This window comes from Lontra canadensis, unplaced genomic scaffold (assembly GCF_010015895.1).
Source record: "Lontra canadensis isolate GAN:19392208 unplaced genomic scaffold, GSC_riverotter_1.0 scaffold4, whole genome shotgun sequence".
In the NCBI taxonomy this organism is placed as follows: domain Eukaryota; kingdom Metazoa; phylum Chordata; class Mammalia; order Carnivora; family Mustelidae; genus Lontra; species Lontra canadensis.
Window position 1 is genome coordinate 5326667 of NW_022630998.1, and position 27816 is coordinate 5354482.

At 38.7% G+C, this 27816-nt stretch overlaps 1 protein-coding gene across 1 annotated transcript in view; it reads left to right on the plus strand.

Moving 5' to 3' along the window:
* EPB41L4A (erythrocyte membrane protein band 4.1 like 4A) overlaps positions 1–27816 on the plus strand; it is a 249527-nt gene extending 221711 nt beyond the window's left edge. The window contains exons 19-24 of the mRNA XM_032844929.1: positions 6850–6969; positions 21295–21342; positions 21912–21980; positions 23059–23169; positions 24419–24500; positions 27451–27816. Coding sequence (XP_032700820.1) covers positions 6850–6969; positions 21295–21342; positions 21912–21980; positions 23059–23169; positions 24419–24500; positions 27451–27579 — 559 coding nt within the window. The 3' untranslated portion in view covers positions 27580–27816. The remainder of the gene's footprint in view (positions 1–6849; positions 6970–21294; positions 21343–21911; positions 21981–23058; positions 23170–24418; positions 24501–27450) is intronic.

A 27816-nucleotide genomic window follows, 5' to 3' on the forward strand; every position in this document is an offset into this window, starting at 1 on the left:
AATTCATCAAGTTGGGAACCCAGCAAGTACAAAGCAGTATGAAGCTAATGATCTATGTGAATATTCGATTATACCTGCTTTCACTAGTTAGAATTTTGAGTCTTGCACCTGAGATCAGAAGGTTCAGCCAGCTGGTCCCCAAAGGTCTGAGCCTCTGGGCCTTGCTCTGGACTTGCCCGGGGTATATGTTGAAGGAGAACCAAGGGAGTAGACTTATCAGAGTAAAACCTTTCACAAGCCGAGATTTCCCTTAAAATACCTTGAGCTTAATAAAATATCCTTTACAGCCGAAGAAACCAGTCTGCAAAATATCCTTTGTGCTATTGATGAAAATAGGCAGTCAGTCCTTCGAGCGTTCACTGGGGAGACTCTGTGGATTACTTAGTCATTAGCTTTGATGTGTTGCTAGGCTTTTAGGATTTTGAGGTGGGAGATTTGGAGGGGGCCGGGGGCCAGTGATAGAGAAGTTGTCTGGTGTCTTTTGCATAAGCATAAATGTGGAAGTAACTCTGTAGCCTGGAGAGGATTAAAAGAGCAAGAGAAGTGAGCGGCTTCAGGTGAGAGCAGGACTAGGGGACATTGGCAGCAGAGGACCATTTGGGTTTGTCCTTCCTTTTATCCTGGGGCATGTGCGTGATCAACATGTGAGTAATGTGTGTGAGGCTGTGTGTGTGTGTGTGTGTGTGTGTGTGTGTGTGCTAGCACAGTAGAGCACAGGGCAAAGAAGAGGGGAGCGAGCCTGCGTTATGAGTGTGACCCTACTTGGAAGAGCACAGTGGTGAGTTCCTGGTTACTTTACCCTCTGCATCTTAGTCCCACCACCCCCCCCCCCCCCCCCCAAACACACACACGGAATAATACCAGCCTTGCCTACCTCACAAGAGGTTTATAAGGGTCTGGGAGACAATGAAGGTGCTTTGAAAAGTAGAATGTGCCTTGCATAATAAGCAGAGACTAATAGATGAATGAGAATGTTCAGCACTGCTCAGTTTCATCTGAAGTCCCCCATACATCTGTAAAATGGGGCCCAGTTCCCTCTAATGAAAAAGTCAGTGTTCCTAACGAATTCATTCCACCACAGGTGTAGTTAGAGTTTCTTCTTGCCTTTTAGGTGTCTTGAGAATCTGTGTCTGAATAATGGGTTAAAATGGTTTTAAATAATAAATACATTCCACAAATTCTCTTATGTTATTGCTTAAAAAAAAAAGAAAGGAAGACAAAAGCTGTCTTCTGTGGTGCTGCAACTTGTAGGGACGATACATCTGAGAAGGGCAAATCTAGAAGATGAAGCTTTTGGTAGGGTTTTCTGGTTGTTAGAGTCATTAAATAAAACAACAACAACAACAAAACAACAAAAAACCCCAACTTATTATCCTTGTGCCTCAAGGAAAAGGATGAGCTTTGAATGGTAGCAAGCTTAAACCAGTGGGTAGTTTTTCCTCATTGCCTGAAAATAGGTCCCTTTGAAAGCATTCTCTGTTGCCCTGTCCCTTATTTGTCCCTTGTTTGCAGCAAGGTAAAAACTGGGGGTCTGGAGAGGGCAGTTCATATGAAGCCAGGAAAAACAGACAGTGTTCACCATGGTGCAGATTGCAAGGGTTACTGATTTCCACTTTAATAAGTCCTATCAAGATTTAGGTATTTGATATGGATGATTTAGGGCTTCCAGAGCATAATCAAAGTTGACAGAGATGACTCTAGTAGTACAAAGTTATAGCAACCAAGGAATGCTGTCAGATTACTGAGCCCTCGAGGGCGAAGTAGGTTGCAAAATTACGAAAACAGAAAGAGTTTGAAAGGGAAATTGCACCAAAGGCAGCCCATTTTTGTAGGGAAAGCATAAGGAATAAATGGAAGAGACAGAAACACCTTTAAGGGCAAATGAGAATAATTTATTGATGGTGGGGGTAGGTTGGGAAAAGCAAATGAATTTTTTGCTTGCTGGTCTTCAGGGAGTGTGTCGACAGATGCCTGGAACCAACATAAATTTCCCCAGGGAAGAAAAATTACTGAAAAAATAGATGAAGATTGGTTTATAGCAGGTGATCAGAAATGAATGAGTTGATGAGAAACGCAAGTCCACAATCACTTGGGACCCGCAGGCTTAATATTAGCGATGAGTGGCCATATGAAGCAACTGTCTGGACGGTCATGCTATCGCCGAAGAAGAGAGGTTGTTTTCGACATGTCTCACTGGCTTGGAAATAAAACACAAAGAAAACGTAGAATTTTAAAGCTAGAAAGGATCTCTGCAGTAATTCGGTAGATGAAGAGACAGACTTGACCTAAGATAAGCAGTTTGCCCGGAGCTGGGATGAGGCAGAGCTCAGGAGCACCGTTCATCTTGAAGCTTTGTCATACATTAGCTCCGTGGGCTTTCTCAGGTTCAGCCTTAAACGTGGTCTTTATCCCAGTGAACAAGGAGTGACTTAAGAACTGCTAGAAAGGAAGGTTCTGTTAGGAACAAAACTGCCCAGGTAAAGGTAGAGGGCCAAGTGAGATCCATGGGGTTTGGTCACATAAGGAATTTCGTAGAAGAGGCAGAACTGTAATTGGGAAGTAAGAAAGAGACCAGGGATAGTCATTATCTTCATTATTGTTATCAAGTGATTATATGGCATTTCGTCTTCAAAACCTTTTGCAGACTTTAATTGTCAAGTGCAGTCATAATCTAAATTGCATAGGTCTGGAAAAGTAGGGTGTTCGAGTTTGGTGACCCATACGGGAAATGTTTAGAATTCTCATATTCGGAAACGTTGGATTATGCTTTATTCTAAAGCAGTGGTCTCTCTTATATAGTAATTAAAAAATAGAAGTCTTGTTATGATAGTCTTCCTAACCCAGCTGTTAACTCTCCTTACTTGTGGATGAGGAAATGGACAAAATATGGGACATGTAGTTCTTACCTTGAAGAGTGCATGAAAGAAGCACTTAGCATTTTTGAGGTTCACTTTTAAATGCAACATTTGAAAATGAGTACATCCCCAATGTAACTGACAGTGGACTCCTTTTTTCCCCTGAGACTGTCAAGCCTACATGTCCTATGAGAGCACGTTTGACTTTTTAAAAGGGATTATGTCGATACAATGCTTGCATTGTTTTTATTCTTCGAAATGCAAATCTCTACATCAAAATTAAAATACAGCAGGAGAGGAGCAAAAGCGCAGCACTGGTATATCCCATTCTTAGGGATAAATGACACAAGGCAAACTTGTTAAGAGAGGACATCTTTTACTTAAATGTCTATTTCTTTATTCTCTCATGCACAGAACAATTCACTCCTGCCTTTTAAGGATTGAGCATTATAATATTCTTGCTTTTAGGGCTAGGATTTTTCCTCTCCACATAGCACCTGTGTTTTCTGGAGCAGTTCAGGGTTGGAAGAAGTGACACTTTCATTCTTGTAATGAGGCTCCATTAACCAGAGGCCTTTTGTAAGGGTGTAATTTCAAACTTCATTACAGACTAAGGCAGATACACAACCCATTACTCAGAGAAAATGTGCTTCTGTTGTGACTCTCCAATGAGCCTTACATTTTTAATGTGCCTTGTTAGAATATTTATGAAACAGTATCACCAGTAGAGGGCATCTGTCTTTGAAACCTGTGAATATCAACTGACAGGGTTTCAAGGCCCTCGCTTTAGACTTTTACATTAGAAAAACAGAAGTTAAAGGACATGTCATAGTCTGAAATATTTTCTGATTCAGTTTTCATTACTAGCAAGTTATCAGAAGTTTGCATGGTCATGTCTTAGGAGTTTTATTATTTTATCATCAGGGTAAAGTCTGAGTATGAAAGGAACCAGCTGAAATCCACACTGGAAGGGAATGAGTATATACAAATTGTGCTTCCTTTTAAATGTCTGTCCTCTGGGAAAAGTCTGTTTGCCATGCTGGTAGGCTTGCCCTCTGAAAAATATCTGAAGATGCTGAGTTCCTGATTAAAAAATTTAACTTTGTGAAATTTAGTCCTGCCCATGAACCTGTGTATCAGGTTAGCTAAGAGTGGAAGCTATGGCCTAAAAGACCCCAAGGTTAGGAGGAGATGTGGGTTTTATTTTATTAGAAAATTTTTTTTTAAGATTTACCAAATCAATCAATCAATATTTACTTATTTTTAGAGAGAGCAAGAGCCAGTGCACGAGCGTGGTGGGAGGGGCAGAGGGAAAGCCGGTCTTAAGCAGAGTCTGCAGTGAGTGCAGAGTCTGATGTGGGGCTCGATCTTACATCCCTGAGACCACCACCCGAGCTGAAAACCAGGAGTCAGTCGCTTAACCAACTGTGCCGTCCAGATACCCTAGGAGACCTGAGTTTTCTGGGCAATTTGAGGTGTGGGCTCCTGCCAGCCTGACCCCTTCCTGTTGAGTGTCTCTTCTGAACTCTAGGACTGCTCCCCCACCAGACTGTCACATGATAATATAGAATGGCTCAGAGATCATAGGTCCTGGCTGCGAAAATACATGTATGTGTTTGTATGTATATGCACATAGCGTTTTCAAGCAGGAGTGTTTGTTACAAAGAATGATTAATAATTATGACCCTAAGTAGTACACCTTCTCCTATTTTCCTGTAGATAATTCTAATGTTAAGGTCCATAGCAGTGTATATTCAATTTTAATTTCCTCTGTACATGCTCTGAGACAGGGAACTATGTTCCTGAATCTGTAAAACATGCCACGACTGTATCCTGTTAATTTTCAGGTAACAGCCTATTAAAAATGAAAGCTTCAATGAGGAAACAGAGTTCAAAGGCTTGAAGTGTTAACAGATCATTTTTTACCTAACACGATTTCTTTTTAGAGATATTTGAATAGGCTTCTTCTTCCTAAAGTACTGTTCTTTTTAACTTGAATTCGCTCTACATTGTCTTTAAGTGGATATTTGTTACTCATGTGCTGATTTGCATTTATAAGTAAATCTAAGTATCCCCCCCACAGTCTATACTAAGCACTGTTAACAGGACAATCAAAAGATACCTGTTCAGAGAGGGAAATGTCTCCAGACTTGTCTGTTCTTTTCATTTTGGATTTGAATTAGTCATGGTCATGTAGTCACAGTTGTGTTGTGATGACCTTGAAGTTTCATACTGCTCTCTCACACCCTGGGAGCATCAGCTTCCTGAAGAACTTACAGAAATTAAAAGTAAAATATTCAGGGGCGCCTGATGCCTCAGTTGGTTAAGTGTCTGCCTTTGGCTCAGGTCATGTACCCGGGGTCCTGGGATTGAGTTCTGCATGGGGCTCCTATCTCAGTGGGGAGCCTGCTTCTCCCTCACCCTCTGCAGCTCTCCCTGCTTATGCTCTCTCTCTCTCTCTCTCTCTGTCAAATAAAATCTTAAAAACATAAAGAAATAAAAGGTTAAATATTAAAATAACGGGTATTTCTTTTTTTAAAGATTTTATTTATTTATATGAGAGAGAGAGAATAAGAGCACACGCAGGCCGGGGAGCAGCAGAAGGCGGCTCCCTGCTGAGCTGGCAGCCAGACATGGGACTCCATCTCAGGACCCCTGAATCATGACCTGAGCTGAAGGCAGGTGCTTAACTGACTGAGCCACTCAGGTGTGCCCAGGTGTTTGATTTTTGCAAGGAATGCTCATGGCTTCGCCACATCGTTGCTCTGCGTTCCAAACAGTACTGCTTTAACTTCCCCACCTCTCTTCCACAGCACCTTACCCTTGCTATTAGAAAGACTTGATACAGACAAGGTCCAGAACTTCTGCAATGTGGTCAATGCATGGGTATTGTTAGGTTCATACAGTATCTTAACAACCGGTATTGGTGGTCAATACTTAAAAACTGAAAGAGTTCACTTTAAACATCCAAATTTGTAGGTTATTTTTAGAAAATGAGAGGATTTGGAAACACTGTCCTGTGATCTCACATGGCAGGTGCCTGTGTCCCCCAGCACCCCCCCACCCTGGATTTCCCTTTCCCTTACTTGCATTTCCTCCCTGGCCCCTGACCACACTGAGCGTTGACCCCACTGAGCATTCACCATTCACTGCACGGCCTCGTCACCATGTCAGCAGCCATCCTCAGAACGCTCTGTGCCTGCTCAGCGGCTAATGCATGGTGCTGCGACTGTTAGCTTTCTGTACTTCTAGTTTTCTGTCTTAAAAATGAGGATTTTGGGGCGGGGGTGCCTGGGCGGTGCAGTCAGTTAAGCGTCCAACTCTTGATTTCGGCTCAGGTCATGATCTCGGGGTCATGAGATTGGGTTCTGTGCTGAACGTCGAGCCTGCATGGTACTCTCTCTCCCTCTCCCCCTGCTCCTCTCCCCAGTCCCCTCACTTTCTCTCTCTCAAAAAAGGGTGAGGGGATCATATCTGGCACTTCCTGTCATGAAAACTTTGACAACTAGTGTGAGTTTTTAAGAACATTTCAAGCAAAATTATTGATTGCTACTTTGATTTAGTACATTAAAAAAAAAGATTTTGTTTCATGATTTAAGATCAGCCCTATAGCAGACAATACTGTTTAGTGAAAACTGAACTATGTTTTAAATGGATTTTTTGCTTGACTTGCCTATTTCTTAGAAGATTTTAAGCCAAAGATAGAAGCCTGAAACTAATACATACTTACATATTTATGTATGAATATTCTAACACACATATATATGTGTGTATATACAAGCTTATTTACTTATGGGTATGTTAATCCAGCTAATTCCTTCTTAGCTTTTAGTGACTTTAATAAAATTACTTCTTAAATATCATTGCTTCTTAATAACTTTTCAAGAACGTATTTGATAACTTCTTAACTTGGAAAAGCAAGTTGAGAATGAGCCAAGAAATAGAGCACCACACGTGTGAATGTTAACTGGAGATGAATGGTCTTTCCTTTCAGAATACGGCAGGAGAATGATATGGTTGATTCAGCGCCTCAGTGGGAAGCTGTATTAAGGAGACAAAAGGAAAAAAATCAGGCGGACCCCAATAACAGACGATCCAGACATAGATCTCGCTCGTATGTGGACTCTTTTTTATACCTTTGTTCAGAAAGCACTGAACTTGAAGTGACATGCAGATTCTGGGGCAGATGGGGCTGTCTCTTTGAGGTCCTCTAAAGCGACTTTAGTTCCACCATGATTATCCCATTGTTTGTTTGTCATATTTACCTTCTTTTGTTTGTGACATTCATTAACTCCATCTGAAGCCGTAGAAGTTGGAGCATTGCCAGAACAAAATGTCAAAAACAAGGCTATTAAGACTCTTTTGTTTTGTTTTGTTTTTAAACAAAGCATACCTTCAACCAAGTAACTAGGAACAATCTTTGTTCTGGAGCCTGGCTGTTGGCAGAAATACCTGCTGCTTCTCTCAATTGGAGTCTGCAGAATTCTCTGAAGTCTTGTTCGAGATTGAACCAGATGTGAATATCTTCCTATTAAATTACCATTTGTGAGCAGTAGGCAGTGAGTGATTCATTACACCCCAATGTTGGGATTTGCCTGTGCCTTCTGTTGCTAGGCAATGCCATGTGTGAGCACAATTACCCCGTAACGAGATTGCCAGTCCTCCAAATTAATTTTCGAGCTGATAAAATTTCTAGGGTTTTTTGTTTTTGTCCTTGTTTTTTAATGTGTGCATCATACAGATTTAGGTACCCCCCATCCCCATGCCACTTCCCAAAGCATACCTTTTAGTGTGAGCTGGGACTAACTCTACCCATCCCTTTGTGATCCTAGGTGGTTAGATGTCTGGTGTTGCTTATTTGTGGAAGGAGGGCTTGGTGTCTCAGATAGGGTGGTGGAAGGACGCCAGGGAGTGGATGCAGAGACAGACTGTAGGGAGGTGGAGGGGGGATCCAGGGAGTCAGGCACCAGGGGGTCAGTTTGGGTCAACAGAGTCCAGGAGAGGGCTTGGAGGACACACCCCAGGACCCCATGTAGCTCTAAAGGATGCTTTTCAGTCTTAGATGCTTACTTTTAAATTAGAAGTTATCCTAGGGTGTGGTTTTGTTTTTATCAGTAGTATAGCCTAATGAGTGATGTCTGTTTTTTTTCTAATAGAAAACCCTCAAGTAGTCACTATGCAATGTACCAGACCCTTACAGATTTATTTGTTGCTCCCTTAAGTTTTTGTTCTGGAACCTAATTAAAATGTATAATTTAAAGCAGAAGTTAAGGAATTTTCCTTTGTCTTGAATACTACTGTCACCAGCTCCATTATAAAAGAGAGGTTTAGAATGGGAAGAATCAAGACCTCCTGTTTGACAGTTTAACCAAAAGGCACAGAATCCCAAGATCAGGATGCAGCATAGTCAAGGGTAAATCTTCTGCAACCACACTTTTCCCTTTCCATGTGGAATCTTCTTCTAGGAGGGACTTGTAATACACAAGGTTTGGTGACTTGGCCTTGAGTCTTAAAAGCAACATTTAGTTTCTCTAATAATTTCTAGAGCATTCGAAGTTCAATTAAATGCCAGTAGTAAATTTCATTTATTAAATAGGGGAAAGTAAAATAAAATTGGGAAAAATTTTATATATAAATTCTGAAAAAGAAAAAACATTACTGGGGCACCTCTCAATGGGTGTATAGATTGTTTCCACTTTTTTTGCTACTGTGTTAAAAGTTTCTGTACACGTTCTGTACAAGTATATCTGTGGAGTAAGTTATCTTATGCCCTGGGAGAGATACCTGGGTGGAATTGCTGGGTTAGAATCTATTTCTAATGATATTAAATGTAACTATAAACTACCAAAATGATTTCCAAGAAGGCTGTATCATTTTAAACTCCCAAAAGTGGTGAATGAGAGTTCTACTTCTGCCCCATTCTTACAAATACTTAGTTCTGTCTTATTAATTTTAATTAGTCTGTTTGGCTTGAAGTGGTATCCCATTATGGTTTCAGTTAACATTTCCCTGATGACTAATGATGTTACCTGCATTTTCCTGTGCTTTTTGCTTACTCATGTTTAAAGTGTTTAAGTTTTTGCCCATTTTAATTGGATTCTTTTTTATTATTTATTTGTAGGTTTCTTTATGTAGCCTGCATATAAGTTCTTTTTCAGATATGTGTGTGATGCAGATTTACTTCTAGCTGTGTTTTGCTTTTTCATGTTCTTACCATTGTTTTTTGATAGGCAGACACTTTAAATTTTGATGAAGATATCATTTTGTTTTCATTTATAGTTAAGACTTTTTTACATCTTTTATATATATATACGTATATATATATTTAAGATTTTATTTTTTATTTATTTACTTGACAGAGATCACAAGTAGGCAGAGAGGCAGGCAGAAAGACAGGGGGAAGCAGGATCCCCACTGATCAGAGAGCCCGACTCGGGGTTCGATCCCAGGTGGGATCATGACCTGAGCCAAAGGCAGAGGCTTTAACCCACTGAGCCACCCAGGCGCCCAAGACTTTTTTATCTCTTAAGGAATATTTGCCTACCCCATAGTCACAAAGATGTTCCCATACCTTTTTCTAGTAGGTTTATAGATTTTGCTTTTTATTTAGGTCTGTCATCCCTCTAGTATTAATTGTTCAGCGTGTTTGAGGTAGAGGTAGATATTGAGAAGTTTTTTTCATGGTGCTTATGCAGTGTTCCACATCTGTTTGTTAAAAAAGACTATCTTTATTGAAATGCTTTGGAGCCTCTGTTGAAAATCAATTGACTGCCTATATATGGGCCAATTTTATTTCATTGATCTATTTGTCTATTCCTGAGCCTCCATGTTGTCTTGGTTACCATAGCTTTATGTAAGACTTGAATCAGGCAGTGTCAGTTCTCCAATTTTTTTTTCCAAGATTACTTTAGCTGTTTTAGATCTTCTGCAGTTCTATATGAATTTTGAATCAGGTTGTTAGATTTTACCAAAAAAAAAAAAAAACAAAACCTTAAGCTTATGTTGAATCTATAGCTCAATTTGGAGAAAATTCTTAACTTTCATTTAAGCCTCTTAAGATATAGCAATAAATAAAGCCTCTTAAGATATAGCAATATATCTTGGATTTTAATACAGAGTTACTGCATTTATTTTATTATATTTAATCCTAAATGATTAATATTTTTCTTTCTTTCTTTCTTTTTTTTTTTTTTAATTCACTTGACAGAGATCACAAATAGGCAGAGAGGTAGGCAGAGAGAGAGAGAGGAAGAAGCAGGGTCCCTGTGGAGCAGAGAGCCTGATGTGGGGCTTGATCCCAGGACCCTGAGATCATGACCTGAGCCGAAGGCAGAGGCTTTAACCCACTGAGCCACCCAGGTGCCCCCTAAATGATTAATATTTTTAATGGTACTGAACCCTACTTTTAAAATGTTATTTTCCAATTGTTGGTTAGTAGATAGAAACAAAAGTATTTTTTATGTTAATATTGTATCTTGTCACTCTGCAGCCTTGTTAAATTGATTTCATATCTCTGGAAGCTTTTTTTTTTTTTTTTTAATTCTTAGGATTTTTTTCACATTTACAGTGTTATTGTTTAGACCGCAGACCACTTTCCTTTATTTCTAATCTTGGGTCTTCCAATATAGTGTTGAATTACAGTGTTGCATAGAAGTAGTAGGAATGGAGACCTCCTTAGCCTGTTCTCTTTCTTAAGGGGAAAACATTCAATATGTCATATTAGGTATGGCGGTAGCTGTAAGATTGAGGAAGATCATTCTATTTCTAGTATGAGAATTTTTCTCATGAATGAGTTTGAATTTTGTTACAAGCTTTTTCTGCATCTGAGATGACAGTATGTGGGTTTTCTTCTTTATTCTGTTAGTGGGAGAATTACAATGATTCAGTTTTGAATGTTACATCGTTACATTTCTGAGATAAGTTCTGATGTGTTATCCCTTTTATATATTGCTGGATTCTATTCGATATTATTTTGTTGAGAAATACTGGTCTGTAATTTTCTTGTAGTATCTTTGTCAGGTTTTGGTAATAGGCTTTTTACTGGTTATTTAAAATAATTTGGCAAGTGTTCTCCTTTTCTCCGTTTTCTGAAATAGTGAATGTAAAAAAAAAAAATAGCATTATTCCTTCCTTGAATGTTTGATACAGTTCACCAGTAAAACCATCTCTGCCTGGAATTTTCTTTATGGAAAGTTTCAAATTACAATCTCGGTTTCTTGAACACATATTGATTGATTGGACCATTCTGATTTTTACTTGTTATGTGTAGGTTTAAGTATTCTTTAAAAAGCATTTGTTCATTTTATCTGAATTATCTTTTAGCAAAAATTTGTTCATAATAATTCTTTAGTATCTTTTTAACATCTGTTGTGATATCACCTATTTTACTCCTGATGTTGATAGTTTGTGTTGTCTCTTTATTTTCCCTTAATCTATCTTTTCAGAGAACTAACTTGGGGTTTATTGATTTTCTTTGTCATCTTGTACATTGATTTTCACTCTTTATTACTTGCTTCTATTCATTTTGTCTTTTATTTGTTCTTTTTTCATCTTCTTATTTCTTGCTTCTATTCATTTTCTTTTATTTGTTCTTTTTTCATCTTCTTAAGGTAACACTGATATGAAACCCTTCTACCTTTTAAATGTAAGTGTAAAGTTGCAAGTATTCCCCATGGCCTATAGTTTAAACTGTATCTCACATATTTTGCTAAATATTTTCATTATCATGTGGTTCAAAATCATTTTTAATTTTTCGTGATTTCTTTGACCCTAGACTTTTTTTTAGTAGTGTTTTGATTAATTTCTAAATATTAGAGGATTTTCTAGATCTCTCATGAGTATTATTGATTTCTAATTTAATTCCATTGTGATAAAAAAAAAAAAAGAATCTGTGAGATTCCTTTGAAATTTACTGAGATTTGTTTTATGACCTAGCATGTGATCTTTCATGATGAATGATCTGGTGGACTTGAAAAGAGTGAGCATTCTCAGGCAGTGGGTGTAGTCTATAAATGTCTAGTAGATCTAGTTAGCTGATAGTGTTGTTCAGATGGTCTGTGTTTTTCCAATTTCTTTGTTTACTCTTCAACCAGTGATTGAGAGAGGGATGTTAAAACTTCCAATAATGATTACGGATTTGTCCGTTGTTCTCTTTAGTTCTCTCAGTTTTTGCTTCAGGTTATTTTGAAGCTCCAGTATTAGGCTTCATATTTGCAATTTTTTTTGCCTTCCTGATGAATTGACCCTTTTATCATTATGAAATGTCTTCTGTATGCTGACAATACTTCTTTCTCTGTGTCCGCTACATGCACAGACACACATACCCAAACTCGTGTGTGTGTGTATGTGTATCCATTGCATCTTTTTTCATGCTCACTGTTTGCATGTTACATTATTTTAATTCTTTCATTTTTAGCCAAGGTGTAGTTTTCTATTTAGAGTCCATCTTGTGATCTCTTCTAGAAAGCGTACGTTTGGGCTTTCTATTTTTAATCTAGTCTGGCCATCTCTACCTTTTAAATTGAATGTTAGTATATTTGCACTTCATGTCATTATTAACATTTGGTGGTTTAAGTGTAGCGTTTTGCTCTTTTTCCTCTTTACTGTATCTGTTTTTTGTTGGTCTATTCCTCCTTTCCTATTATATTTTGTGTTAATTGAATAGTTTTTGGTACTCCGTTTTAATTAACACCTTCCCTATAGTTTTTATTATATTTTTCTTTAGTGTTTTCTCTATGGCTTACAGTATGATTTCTTAATTTATCACAGCGTGTTTAGGATTAATATCATAATATGTAAAATTTAGAAGTCTTAAAAAACTATCACTCCTTTATCCCCTCTCTTTGTCCTTTGTGCAGTTGTCATGCATCTTATTTTTGCCTATTAGTAGCCCCATGTTACAATGTTACTACCTCTGCTTAAACAGGAGATAGTTTTTAAAAGAAATCAAGGAAAGAGAGGAAAAGTTATAGTTATTATAATAGACCGAAAAATAGTCCCCTAGATGTGTTCATATCTTAGTCTCCAAGACTTGTAAATATTTTATGTTAGATGACAAAGAGGAATTATTGTTGCAGGTGGAATTAAGATTGTTAATCAGTTGACCTTCTACCAGAGATCGTCTCCTGAGTTATCCAAGTGTACTCAAACTAACCCCAGGGTCTTTAAAAAGTAGAAAAAAGGACAGGAGAAGGAGTGAGAATGTTTCAGTTTGAGAAGAATTTAATCTGCTATTGCTGGCTTTGAAGATGGAGGAAGGGACCATGAGCTAAAGAATAGGGGCAGCCTTTAAAATTGGAGGAGGTAAGGAAGTTGATTTTCCCCTAGAGCCTCCAGAAAGTAATGTAACTCTGTCAACACCTCGATTTTAGTCCAGTGAGATCTCGGTCAGATTTCTGATCTACAGAACTGTATGATAAGAAATTTGTGTTGTTTTAAGCCACTAAGTTTGAGGCAATTGGCTATAGCTGCAATAGAAAATGACTACAGTTATGCACTAGCTTACTATTACCAGTGTGTTCTGTTTCTTCCTCTAGATCTGACATTGTTTTCCTTCGTTAGGCATGTCTTACAGTACTGGTCTGCAGATGATACATTCTCTCAGCTTTCTGTGAAAATGCCTTTATTTTAACCCTTATTTGTAATAGATAATTTCACTAGCTGTAGGATTCCAACTTGATAGGTTTTTCTTTCCCACTTAAAAGAGATGGTTCAGTTCTGTTCTGCTTTCTGTCATTTCTGATTGGTCAGACTTCATTCTGTAGACACTGTATGGACTTTGTCTTTTTTTTCCGCTAGCTACTTTTATGATTTTTCCATTATCTTTAGTTTTTATCTATATGACCATGGTGCAGATAAATGTGGTTTTCTTCGTATTTATCATTTATGTTTTTGTAATTTGATTTTTTTTTTACCAAGTTTCAGAGATTTTTGGCCATTATTGTTCAAATTCTTTTTTTCTGAGCCATTCAGTCTTCTTCTTTCCTTGGGCATCCAATTGTATATATGCTAGACCATTTAGTATTGTCGCACAAGCAGACAAAGTTCTGTTCATTTTTAAAATCTTCGTGCTCCCCTTTTAAATTTTGGTCATTTCTGTTGACTTGTTTTCAACCTCATCAACTTTTTCCTCCCCTTGTTGTCCAATCTGCTCTTAAAGCCACTCTGAACTTTATACTTTCCTGTTTTAGAATTTCAGTTTTGTTCTTTATATACTTTTACTTTCTTTGTTGAGATTTCCCATCTGTTAATTTATTATGTCCATATTTTCCTTTAAATTGTTATACACATTTGTACAAGATGTTTTAAAGCCCTTGTTGGTGAGTTCCCATGTCCGTGACTTTCAAAACCTATTTCTATTGACTGCTTTTATTATTTCTTAGATTATGGTTATATTTTCTTATTTCTCTACATATATACTAATTTTTTAATGTATGCTGAAAATTTTAGATAATAACTAGGAGGAGGTTTGGATTATGCTATCTTTCTTTGAAGAGACAAATTTTGTTCTGGCAGGCAGCTAAATTATTGTTGGCTACTCTTTTTTTTTTTTAAGATTTTATTTATTTTAGGGAAAGAGCTAGGCAGGAATGAGTGTGCGTATGACTGGGCGGAGGGGCAGAGGGGGAGAGAGAGGACAAGGAGACTCCACACTAAGCTGAGCCTAAGGCAGCAGGATCACGGCCTGAGTCTAAATCAAGTCAGCCGCTTAGGGGACCCAGCCTCCCAGGTGCCCCAGTTGTTGGCTACTCTTGGTCTTACTTTTTATGCTTGGTTTTATGCTTTCATAGGGTGGGACTTGTTAGACTTTGTTTTGTCATTAGCTTAGGATGTGTTTTTTTACTTTAGGCTTGGTCCTTATTCCTAAAGCCTGGCATTTCTGAAGTCTTGGTTGACTGCACACTGTGCTCAGCATTGCTTCTCCAACAGCAGCTGCATCAGAATTCTGTCCCCTACCACTTCCCACTCTCTGGTGTCCCCGCTCAGCTCGAAGCCTTGCAGCAGCTGCCCTCCCTTAGGCTCACATAGTCTAACCCTGCTTACGTTGAGATTAAGTGTAGTGAATATACTCAGCCAACCTTGCGGAAAACCCCATACAGACTTCTGGAGTCCCCTTTTGTATTTTGTTGTGCACTGTACATTCCATCCTTATCAATAGCCTTACATTCTCAGGTGTCTGGGTAGCTCAGTTGGTTAAGCAACTGCCTTAGGCTCAGGTCATGATTCCGGACTCCTGGGATCAGTCCCACATTGGGCTCCCAGCTCCATGGGGAGTCTGCTTCTCCCTCTGAGCTTCTCCCCTCTCATGCTCTCTCTCACTGTCTCTCTCAAATAATAAATAAAGTCTTTAAAAAAAAATAGCCTTACATTCTCATCTCTGCCCCCTGAGCGCCGTGAGACTGTTTCTTGAGCTCTACTTTTCCTTTTCCACATTGGGAAGGCGCCTCCACCCAGAACACTGAAGCAGTGGGGGGCTTGCCTTGTGCTTCCCCGCCCCCCCCAACTATCACAGACTTATCTTCTCTGTTGCCCAATGTCTGAAAAACAGTTGCTTTGTATATGTTTTATAGATCTTGAGGAGGAAAGGTTCATCTGATACCAGTTACTGCATTGTGATCACAAGCAGAAGCTCAGGAATACTGTTTTGAGGTGGAGAAATATTTTTTTTTCCTCGAACTCACGATCTTAAGATCAAGACCTGAGCTGAAATTGAGTCAGACTCTTAACTGACTAAGCAACCCAGATGCCCTGATAGAGAAATACCTTTAAATTGGGTATTGCTTTGATTAGATCAACTGATATCAGAAAATAATGGTACTTATTTATTTAAAATCTTATTTAAATTTTAATCTTAACTACATGATAAAAATATCAGATCAGGTAGAGGATTATCTCAGAAAAATGCAATAATATGAGAGAACTCCATTAAGAGTTTGATGTTCTGGAGTTTAATTTTAAAGCAAACCATAAAAAGATTCAGCAAATATTTGGCTAACTTTGTAACTGAATTTGGTTGATTAAGTATGTAACTGATAGGGCCAAAGTGCAATTAAATGACAAGTGAAGGGAAAAAAAAAAATGTCTATTTGAAGAGCAGTTCATTCAGAATTTGCTCTGCCTCCTTGGTAAAAAGCAGATTGAGAAAGAAGAGCTTCTCCACAGGAAGACCCTTTGGAAATCTTCTGTGGTGGACTAGTGTGAGGTGGTTTTTAGCTCGGAAGATGGTGATGGTAGAAATACAGAGAAGTGGATGGAAACACATATTAGAAGTAGTGGTGATGGATGTGGAATGTTAGAGGTATTTTGGATGAATTTTCTCTTTGGGGCTGATGGATGGAGTGGGTAGTCATGAGGTTTTCCTGAGGTTGGGCGAGATGAGCTGGAGATATGTGGGGAAAGAGTGTCAAGATTTATTTGTTTTGTTAGGTTTGAGAAACCAAGTGGTAGTCAAATGGAAATGTCAAGTACGCAACTAGATAAAACTGTTAAACTCTGCAGGTTGATGAAATACCTCATTTGGACACACTGGGCCCTCTTTGATTTGAGCTATGACATTACAAATCTGGGTTTGTTTACAGGAAGTTACCTGCTGGGTGCTGCTGGTCAGACCTCTGTTGGCATTCTGGGCCTCCCAGTGTTAGCTTACTGCCTAATCTCCATCAACTCCCCCTGTCCTCTGTACAAACATTAGTACCATTCTCAAGGACTTTTGCTGAAAATTCAAGTCATACTTCAAGTCATACTTGAATTCAGGTACCTGTGACATCATATCTATAATTACAGTTACTATAAATAGTAAGTTCTCCAGATCTTGGTTAATCTCTACAAACACTGTAAGGTAGTGACTTTTTTCTTTTTTTCTACTTGAGATGAGGAGGAGGAGGGGGGATACGAAGAGAGTAGGATGGGGCTACCTCACATGAAGATTAGAATTTGGGTCTATGCAAATTTAGGAACCATTACTGCTTTTAAGAAAAAAATGGAAACACGGCAGAACAGCCTCTGAGAAAGTAATTAAAATTATTCTTCACATATATTTGGAATTTTAGATGTGGAGTAAACCACTTACCTCTCAATTACTCCCATAGTCTTAAATCCCTACTGCACTGTCTAGAAATCATCACATGGAGGTATATCCGCTGGGAGCTTGGAATGCTATGATACATCATCCACACACGCTTCATTCATTGTTTTTTTAAATTTCCAGTGAAAAGCCAGAAATCTGTATTTATTATAAATACCAGAGACATACAGTAATATGAAATACAAAACCCCTCTCTCCTAAAACATATTGAACTATAATCTGATTGCCTCTCATCTAGGAGGTCTTGGAGAACTTCAGTTCTTTCTAGTACGTTTGCAGCTACATTGGCATCACATTCTTGTTTACTTACCATTAGAAAAATTTGATGAAAGTGCTTTTCTATGTGAGTAAACCTTTATTCATTGGAATATTTGGAAGAGGCATTGAAGCGAAAACAATTAGTTCTCATAGGTTCAACTTGTGTGTGTGAGAAGACTCAGGCTCCCTCTGGTGGTAATAATGACCCTCTATTTTACTGAAAAATCATGCCCAGATGAAATTGTCAGGGTGAAGTGATGTTCCCAGTTAAACACCACAAAGAAGTCTGATGCCTTAAATATTGAGCATGTAGGTTTGGGAAGTGACTGAATGATCTTCAGCAGCTAGGTTGCTGGGCTCTGTGGCTTCCTAATCCTTCTTTAATTCTGACATGGAGGGGAGGAAAGAGGGAAGGAGAGGAAGATAAGCTCTCTCTTCATCATGTCTCTTCTGACTACTCAGAATTATGATGAGGAATTACTGATGTATTTGTTAAGGGCTTTGAATTTTCTTAAATAAAAATGTTTTATAAACTTACAGTTTTCTTAGTAACGTATCTTCAACTCTAAATTTCCTTTTAGAGCGGTATTTGGTAGTAAGATCACAAAAATAAGTCAAATGCTACCACATTTATTTTATTTTTTTAGTATAATATAGTATACAAAATAGAGTGTATTGGACCCTATGGAATAAATAGGTAATGTTTTCTAGCTAATATAATTGGAGGGTTAGGAGGATGTAGAAGACTACCTCCACTGATGGGGTTTAAACCCTTTGTACAGTCGCCTGGGTGGTTCAGTTGGCTGAGTGTCTGACTCTTGGTTTTAGCTTAGGCTGTGATCTTGTGGGTCATGGGATTAAACCTGCATGGGGTTCCGTACTCAGTGGGGAGTCTGCTTGAAAGACTCTCTCCCTCTGCCCCCCCCACCATTTGTGTGCTCTCTCTCTCAAATAAATAAATAAATAATCTTACAAACAAAAACCCTTTGTAGATTTATGAAGTAGTGTTCTTATTTTAGGGTTTTGGAAGAAAGGGAGATGATTCTAAATGATGCCTCATCAAACAAGTTTCTCTGAAAAATGAATATTTAAATTGGACTATTGGTATAAGGTGTGAATGAGGGAAGGTTTTTTTTTTTTTGAAATACTGGACTAATACTAGACTTCATGTGTCTTTTTTTTTTTTAATAGAAATAGAACATTTCCTTAGGAACTTACTTGGAGAGTTCAAGTAAAACATCTGCATAAGTAAGGGTCTTTTAATTAAGAAAAATGGCTTTCAAAATCCCACAGCTTTCTAATTCCGTAAAATGATGTTGAGCTGCAGATCCTGAATTCATCCTAAATTATTGATTAAATGTGTGCAGATGTAAGCATAAAAATAATACATTCCTCATTAGCATGTTGCCTGTGTTTACATTTGTTAAATCACAGGTGGTTAGCAATTGGAGGAAATAGGGGTTTTTTTTGTTGGTTTTTGTTTTTTGTTTTTTTTTGGTTTGTTTCTTTAGCTTCGAGACTTCTTCCTACCCTAAAGCTGCTTGAAACTGCTGGCCATTTCAGAACTTAGTTTCCTTAAATATATGAGTATTAAAGATGCTACAGAACTGAAACATATAGACTAAATTTCTGAATCTTTTAGGATCATTATTTATGGCTGGAAGGACTAATATTCCCATCTGGGTTAAGATAACATTTCTGGTAATTCTTACAAGATGGGAATGAAAGGAATTGCCTGTGGAATTGCAACGATAGTAATTTTTTAAAACATGAAAATACATTTTTTTTTCCTTTTCTAATAGCCAAGGTTAGAAATTCTCTTGGCTAAAAATAAATCAGAAAAGATAGAAGAAAATAAAATCACCTGCAATTCCAACACTCAGAAATATCTAGTGTTATCAGGTTTTTTGTATATTGTTCATATTCACCATCTCTCATCACTAGCCTGGTATAGCGATCATGGGGGACAGGCATATCCTACTTGCCCCTCATTGCTTTTTTCATTCTCTCTCTCTTCTTCCTCAAAGCACTCAGTTTTTAATCTCATGCCATCAAAATTACACCACTTACTGTAGCTCAGCAACTGTGCCCTGGGCCTCTTCCCTCATTCTCTTAAGATTTAGTTTCCGCCTTGCTGTCATTCTTTCCAGCACTGTTTCCGTATCCATATAATGGATCTCTGCAGGGAGCTGACTTCCAGGGAGCTGGCCTTCCTCCTCCCAACCAGAGCCGCTTTACTTTCAGGTCATACCTTTGACCATTCATTTCATATGTGGGGGCGGTTTTGCCCCCTGTGCAACATCTGCCAAGATCTGGAGACATTTTTGCTTGTCACCCTGGGGAGGTATTAGTAGCATCGTGGGTGGAGACCGCAGGTGCTACGAATCCTTCTACCATGCACAGGACAACCCTCTGTAGCAAAGAATTATCTGACTCAAAATGTAAGAACCTGGCTCAGCTCAAAAGTAGCCACACTATTGCATCTTCCAGACATAAGAATGATTATCAGTATAATGGCCCGCTAACCTAGATAAGATGTAATACTTTAGACTACTGGGTGACCTTTTGTGACAATCAGATGCTGGTATATAGTTAAAACAGCACCATCCTTCCTTATTTTAAGCAGTAAATAGCTTAGTGCTTTTTTTTTTTTTTTTTTTTTTTTTTTTTTTTAAAGCTTAGTGCTTTTTAATATTCTCACCTTTTCTGGCAGTACCTTCTCTGGCAGTATCATTTAATGGGTTAAGATATTGTCTAGTGAACCTCACCAGCCAAATATAGGAAAGGCAGATTTCTTACAGAAAATCCTTCCAAAGAAGCATTTCTTAAGATTTTTTTAAGCGTATAATTTTATTATATAACAACATCAACATTTAACAATATCACGTTTTATGTTTGAGACCAAAGCTTCATCCCCTCCCCATATCTTCCGTGTTTTGATTCCTTTTGAGTTGATTAAAAGACCTTTACAGTTTTTTTTCCCCCCACAAAGTGGAGGTGGGGGGATACTTAGTCAATTTAATTGCTAGAAAGTAGCTTATTGTATTCTGTGGGCTTGGAAAGCCCTACCAGAATGCCTCAGTGGTGCCTCATTAACTAAGAAAAATGAAAGCAATGATAGTATCGTATGTTGAAAGTGATACTGAGCCCAAAATGTTGATACAGATTATGAATGTAAAATTCCACAGGACAGAGCATTGCAGGGGCTTTGCAAACCTCCAGGCCTTTTAATTGTTAGGGTTTGGGTCCTTTCTTTGGGCCTTTATTAGGCCTTGGTTCTGTTGAAAGGAGGAATGAAAGCTTATCATTTTCTCACTAGGGAAAAAAGTCATTCTGTGGCAGCAGTTGCAGTGATAACAGATTTCTATTATTCTATTATTTCTATTATTCACTGCTATTATGGGGAGGGTGAACACATGAATGCTGACTTCAAATTCTTATTCTAGGAAATTAAAAGTAGTGGTATAATTTCTACTCAAGTAGCTTTTGGAGAAGAGATTTGTGGGCTATGTAGATAGGGATAGAGATGGGGCGTATAGGGGGTGACAGTGCGAGCCACACATATGTCCCAGCATTTCTGGGCCCACGCTATGACCCAGAAACACAACATCAGATGTAAGAGGAAATGTGGGTCACTGATACAGTCTGCTGGCCTGAGCTGTCCCACCATTTCCTTTTCTCTCTGGTTGCTGCTTCCACTAGGTAATCACAGGTCCTGTTGGGAATCTTTCATATTAATAGAATCAGAATGAGTTCTTTGCCTTTACTCAGAAATAGCCAAAAGGACCAGGAACAGATCACCACTGGAGGGTGTGTGGATTTCCTCCTGAACATCTAAGCTCCTTCATCAGATAAAGCCCTGCCTGGTTGTGGCTGGTTGTTCTGTGATTTTTTCTTTAGTAGTGCTAGCAAATAAATTATCTGGTGCCTTTATACTACCCCACATTGGCTCTCCATGCCTAGTCTTTCCTTTTCCCGTCCCTGCTGGCAAATAACTTCACGGACTGAAAACTATAAATGTTGCTCTGCTAAAGTTAGCTGTGAGGTTGTCAGATGAAGCATGTTTGCAGAGATGAGTGGTGTGTTCTCTCTTTATAGGAGGAGCCCTGATATCCAGGCAAAAGAAGAGTTATGGAAGCATATTCAGTAAGTACTGCTTTTTTTCTTAAAGGCATTTACGAGGACCACCAAGGACAGCAAGAGGCAGCCTCTGGCCGAAGCCTGTCACATGGTCTTTGTTGCCATCATGATGTGGAACAGCGCCCTCCCATGGCGGTGCCTTTCCAGGCCAGCAGCCCCTCTCCAGGCAGTCTTCTCTTTAGATCACTTAGCCTTACCTGTAAATGGGCCTCAGACTGGCCAATAGTTTACAAATAAATACCAAGGAAAACAGATTCGGAGGAAAAAAAGACGCCTACTACAGGGGAGAGAAGCAGATTTTTTGTAGGGAGATGATGGGTGGAGAGTCCTCTACATTCTGGTCATAGAAAAACTGGAAAAAAGGGAGAAGAGCTATAGAAAAGGGTCCCCACCCCATTTTTCCTTGAATACATTCTAGTTTCTTAATCTTTGTTCCTGGCTTATGTTTCTCTTAGTTTTACTAACACTGTATTTAGGGATAAGATTAGGAAGGGAAAACCCATCTGCCGTTTGTGAAAGGTATTAGTATTTATATCAGCATCGTAACTTTTATTTTCTTGCACATTCCCTTCTAGAAAGGAACTTGTGGATCCCTCTGGATTGTCTGAAGAACAATTAAAAGAGATTCCATATACTAAAGTAGAGTGCGTATGTCTTTGAAAATCTTTTGACAAACGTTTTATTAATACTTATAAGTAAATAGTACGTTCTTACTCATCAATGGTGTTCCACGAAGTGCTTTGTCTTTGCATTTTAACTAAAATTAAAACTTTAGAGAGAGGTAGAAAAGGCTATATTAAAGCTAATTGTTATTCTGTCCTACAATCATTGTCATCTTCTGTTAACTGCCCGTTTGTATGTGGTAGCTAGCAAGGGGCTTTTGATGCTTAATGTCAGTTTTAAAATAAAAATTCTTTGAGATATTCATTAACTGGTAACAGTGCTTCTTCTTACTCATTACTTTAATGCCCAGAGAATGATGCTGGCTACAAATCCTGTCCTGTAAGCCCAATCCAATCCCTGTCATAGACTAGCACATGGGACATGCTTCATGGAAGCCTAACAGGACTCCCTAATCATTCAGTTTAGAGTGCGGCAGATGATGACTTCTTTATTGTTTTCTGTCCTGCTATAATTAGTTAAGGGGAAGTGTCTACTTCATGGCTTTATGTCCCTCTGTAACCCATGCTTGCTTCCTCTCTTTGGTTGAACAGCAGGTTTGTACACACCCTCGCCAACTGCCCCCGCCCACCTCTCCTTATCTTTAGGCTAAAGACTCAATTATTAATGACAGCCTAATTAGTAGCTAGGACAAGGGCCAACTTTTTCTGGTGGAATGCCATTTTGTCTGCATTGTAGGTTTTTTACTTCCACACTTTTGGAAAAAATGCAACAAGGAATGGTTTCATTACAATTTTTTCACTTAGAAGATTATATATATATATACATGTGTATATACATATATACACATGTATATATATATGTGTATATATATATAAAATCACCTATGTACATACAAATACTAGAGTGGCATTTTCATGTATAGTCAAAGGAGCAGTTTTCTCTTGTTAGCTTGTGAAATTTAAGCCACTTAGGTTTTCCAGGCTCAGAGGGATCAAGTTCTTTTTAAACTCTCAAAGTCTCATTCCATATTGAGGAAAAATTCCAAATTATCCTGTTCTGACTTCTGGTTTGTTTCCACATTTTTGGTTGCTTGTTCAGGACTCAAGGTGACCCAATCCGCATCAGGCATTCCCATTCGCCTCGAAGTTACCGCCAGTATCGCCGGTCCCAGTGTTCAGATGGAGAGCGATCTGTTCTCTCGGAGGTGAAGTAAGTAGGCAAGCTTGAGTACATCATCCCCTTCATGGCTTCAGCTCCAGAGCAGATAGTATAATGGGACTTTCTGCAATGATGGGAATGGTCTGTATGTGTGGTTATTATTTGATTATTCTATCTAGTGTAACTAAGAAACTGAAAATTTAATTAATTAATTTTAATTAATTTAAATAGCTCTGTATGGCTAGTGGCAACCACACTGGGTAGCACAGATCTAGACTATGGCTAAATCATGCCACCTCCAAGCTATGCACTGAAGCTTCTATTTTTTTTTTTTTTTAAAGGTTTTTATTTATTCAATTGACAGGGGGAGAGAGAGAAAGTAAGACAGAGAGAACAAGTTGGGGGAATGGCAGAGAGAGTGGGAGAAGCAGGTTCTCCACAGAGCAGGGAGCCTGATGTGGGACTCCATGCCAGGACCCTGGGATCATTCCCTGAGCCAAAGGCAGTCCCTTAACTGACTGAGCCACCCAGGTGCCCTGCACGAAACTTTTAGAAGAAGAAAAATGTATGAACTATTCTGTTATGAATGAGACATTCTTATTTGAGAGAAGTGGCATAAGTTTCTTTCTGATTTGATGACATTTTTCTTTTACTACAGCAAATATATGCTACAGTCATTTCTTTGTATTTAGTTTTTCTTTTGAGTTAAGTGGCCATATCTCACACTGTGGTCACAACAGGTGCTCTATTTTAAATGAATACGTTAATGAAATAATTAATCATCATGTACTTGGTATTGCTGGTTAGGAATGTTAATCATTGAACTCTGAATTAAGGCTCAGAATTTTAGTAAACAATAATTTGGGAGATAGACTAACCCAGCAGAGAGAGGTGTAAGCCAGGTTTTGTTTATTTTTTGTTTTGTTTGTAAATTGTAGATCCTGGCTATTTATAGATCCATAGGTTTATAGAAAAAAGAATAAATGGACAATAAATGCTCCTCTGGAAACAAATCAAAAAGCCATTTATACATGTCACAGTAACAAAAGCACATGGGAACTACACCTGTTTTAGTCTTGGTTCCTCTATTTATTTGCTTTGATTTTCAGCAAGTTACTTAACCTGCTCAACTTAATTCAAAAACATTTATTAAACACCTCTCTGTGTGAAGCACTGTATAGGCACTGTAAGGAATATGAAAGCATATAAAACACGCTTTCTATCCTGTAATCCTCTTCCAGCTCAAGTTGTGATTCTAGGTACTGTCTCCATCCTTAATTCTAAAACAAATTCTCTGCAGTTCAAAAACGGATCTCGTACCTCCACTTCCCGTGACCCGTTCTTCAGATGCTCAGGGTTCTGGTGGCTCCACGGTTCATCAGGTTGGTAATAAAGTTTTAAGGTATCAGTACGGATGACAATTTTTGAGAAGCACTTTTCTGAAACTTCTTTTGGGGAAATAGGGCAGTGAATCTCTAACTTGACTCTTGAGATTCCATAATTTTAAAAGAAGTTATACAAAGTGTGGAAGAAGGAAGGAGGGTGACATGGATTCAAGCAAGGCACAATGTGGGAAGAGTTACGTTAGAGGTGAGAGCTAGAGCTAGTGTAAGGTCTCAAATAGTCTGATGCCTGGAGCAAAGCCCAAGGATAACAAAGATGGTAAGATTGTTTGGAGCCAGAATAAAGAAACAGTGGCTTCACTAATTAAAAAAAAAATTCTTTTTAGATACTTTTTTTGACCCGGAGAAGCAAGGAGAAAGTGATAGACTTACAGTGGGCAGATTTCTATTGTTAACTGATGGCAAACAGAAATTACTCAAGTCCTATTTTATTTCTGTCTTCTCCACCAAAGAGAATTACTTTTGTTCTGGGAATGTTTAAAAAAAAAAAAAGTGGTTAAAAGGGAATTCAAGGACATAACAGAGCACCTAGCCGCCTTAATAAAGTGGATTTAATACTCAGTTGAATTAGATGGATCTATCGAGAGCACTGTCACAAACATACTGTAGCAAGGTGTTCAATACTGTCTCTCATGCTAAGGAAGAGAGAAAAAAGTAGGTTAAGATCATTAGATGGATTTATATCTGGTTAAACCATCACTCTAAGAACAAAGTTGATGTTTATAATGGACCAGTGTCAGCCCACTGTTCACAGTCCTGTGGTTTTCAGTTTGTAAAAGATCCTGGATCCCTTTGGAAAGCAATTATAATTGCTGTTTCTCACCCATAAAAATGCATACAAACACATACATAGTTTTGTATGTAAACTCAGGGAGTTGATGGACGACCTAAGAAAATGGACTCCAGTGGTACTTGTCATATGCTGCCCTTTCTGATTCATTTTTGTCATTGATGTGAGCAGGGACAGAAAAGCCTGTGCTGATATAAGTTGGGCTTAAGACTGTGGGACTGTGAGATCAAGGTTTACAAGGAGGAAGTTTATTGGAAAGCACTCTTAAGATCAACACTTGGGAAGTGAAAGGCAAGAGTAGAAGTGTGTGGTGTACTCCCAATAAAGCATCAGCTGATTCCACACGGAGCTCTAGACCTGAGATGGTCCATTCCGTCCCTCCCCTCTGGACGCAAAGCTCTCACATTCACCATGGAGCAAGTCACTTCATAAGGGGGGCCCTGGGGAAGGGACTGCCTTCAGCTGAAGGGAGTCTGTGGGGAAGGGCTCCGTTTTTGAGCTGTACGGCAGCTAGTACTCCCAGCAGGTGGGCGAGTGAATGCCTCAGTCCAGAATGGAGAGCTGGGTACTTAATCATAACTTCCACCAAATCTGCCTCATTTTTGATTAGATAGATCAAGGAGAGCTAACAGGTTGCCCAATTTGTTTCAAGTCAAGAGTAGTTTTAAAATTTTATAGTCAAGATTAATTTAGGCTTTGCATTCAGACTGACCTATATTTGCGTCTCCCTGTCTCTACATAGCACTTGTGTGACTTTGGACAAACTTTAACTTCTAAACTTCGATTTTTGTGCAATGTGGATAATAACATGTTAGGGTTACTGTGAGCATAAATAAGCACTGTTTTTCAGAACTTTTTGTCTTAAAACTTCAAAGTTGGATTCAGTACAAATAAGAATCTTATTTTATTGCAGTTTTGCTTTTCCAACTAGATTCCCTTATCACCATCACTTAGGAATCTCAAACTTAGGCATACTGAAGAGTGGCTCTCACTTTGCTGCGCACAAGAACTCCCATGCATCTTCTGACCAGTGGCTCTGATTCTAAGCTTGTCTCTGTGACACCTTTGACTTTGAATTCAACAGACATCTAATGAGCACATGTAATGAGACAGGCACTGGTTGGGTAGTCAGCATACCAGTCTTATAGGCTAAATCTGGTCTGTTTTTGTACAGGCCAGGAGCTAATAATGGCTTTTCCATTTTTAAAGGGTTGTTTTAAAGAAGGGGGTGTTTGGTGGGGGGGGGGGGGCGCAACCTAACAACAAGCAGATAAGAGTCCACAGTCTGGCCCTTCACAGAAAAATGTTTGCTGACTCCTGGCCTAGACAGGTAACACATAAAAGGAAACAGGCAAAATTTAAAAACTAGTTAAGCATTATGAAGAAACAAAGGGCTGAGTTAGAAAATCTACAGGTGACCTCACTTTACAGAGATGAATGGTCCATGAAAGCCATCTCAGAAACCAAGGTGTAAAGCTGAAACCTTGCAGGGGAGGAGCCACCCGGGTGCAGAGGAAGGAGCCTGGGAGGAAACAATCCTAAAGGGCCTGTTTGAGCTGAAAGCCCATGTGGTCTGAGCACTGTGGGGGTGGGGCCAGATAACACAGGGCTTTAGATACCATGGAAAAAAGTGTGGATTTTATTCCAAGTGCCAAAAGGAAACCATTGATTTGGCTGCCATGTGAAGGGAACTTAGTGAGCCAGGGAAGCAGAAAAGCTGCATGTCCTAGTTCTACCAGGGTACATAAGTCTGGGAGTGGCATGGCCAGCCTATACCTCACCTCACCAAAAGCTGGTTAAAGTGGGATGGATGATGGACTGATTCCCTTTATGTCCTTAAATATGAAGGCAGAGTGGACAGGTTTAGTGGTAGACTAATTTACATGGTAGTGCTGTTTTGGGTAACCTCCCTGTGTGCATAACTGAGGACTAATTTTCATGCATAAAGTGTATTATGATTTACTATGATTTAACTCTACATTTACGATTTAATCATATTATAACGATTATTTGTTGAACAGCTTTTGATATTGTGAAGCTTAAGTGTTTTGTGGTTTGAGGTCTTAATTTCTGATGTATTAATAAAACTGATTTCAATTTTCTCTGAATCTTATCTTTTGAATGTATTTTTCTTTCTAGAGAAGAAATGGATCTAAAGATAGCCTGATTGAAGAAAAATCTCAGGCATCTACAAGCAATTTGGCTGGAAAACACACGGCAAAAACAGTAAAAACTGTCCAAGCTTCACGCCTTAAGCTAGAGACTTGATGCCAAGGAAGAAGGGCCTGGGATTGGGGGTGGGAAGGGGTATGTGCCACCTTTACTTTTAAACTGTGAATTGTTAATTATTCAAGTATATTGGACCTGCAAGTGTTTAAGAAAAAAAAAAAAATCGAACCTGTTGCATCTTTTAAAGGTTTAACAGCATATTTGTGCTGAAGGGCCTTTTTATTTCGTAACTGGAACAGTCTTGTGAAAACTCATTCACTTGATGCCCTATTTTTC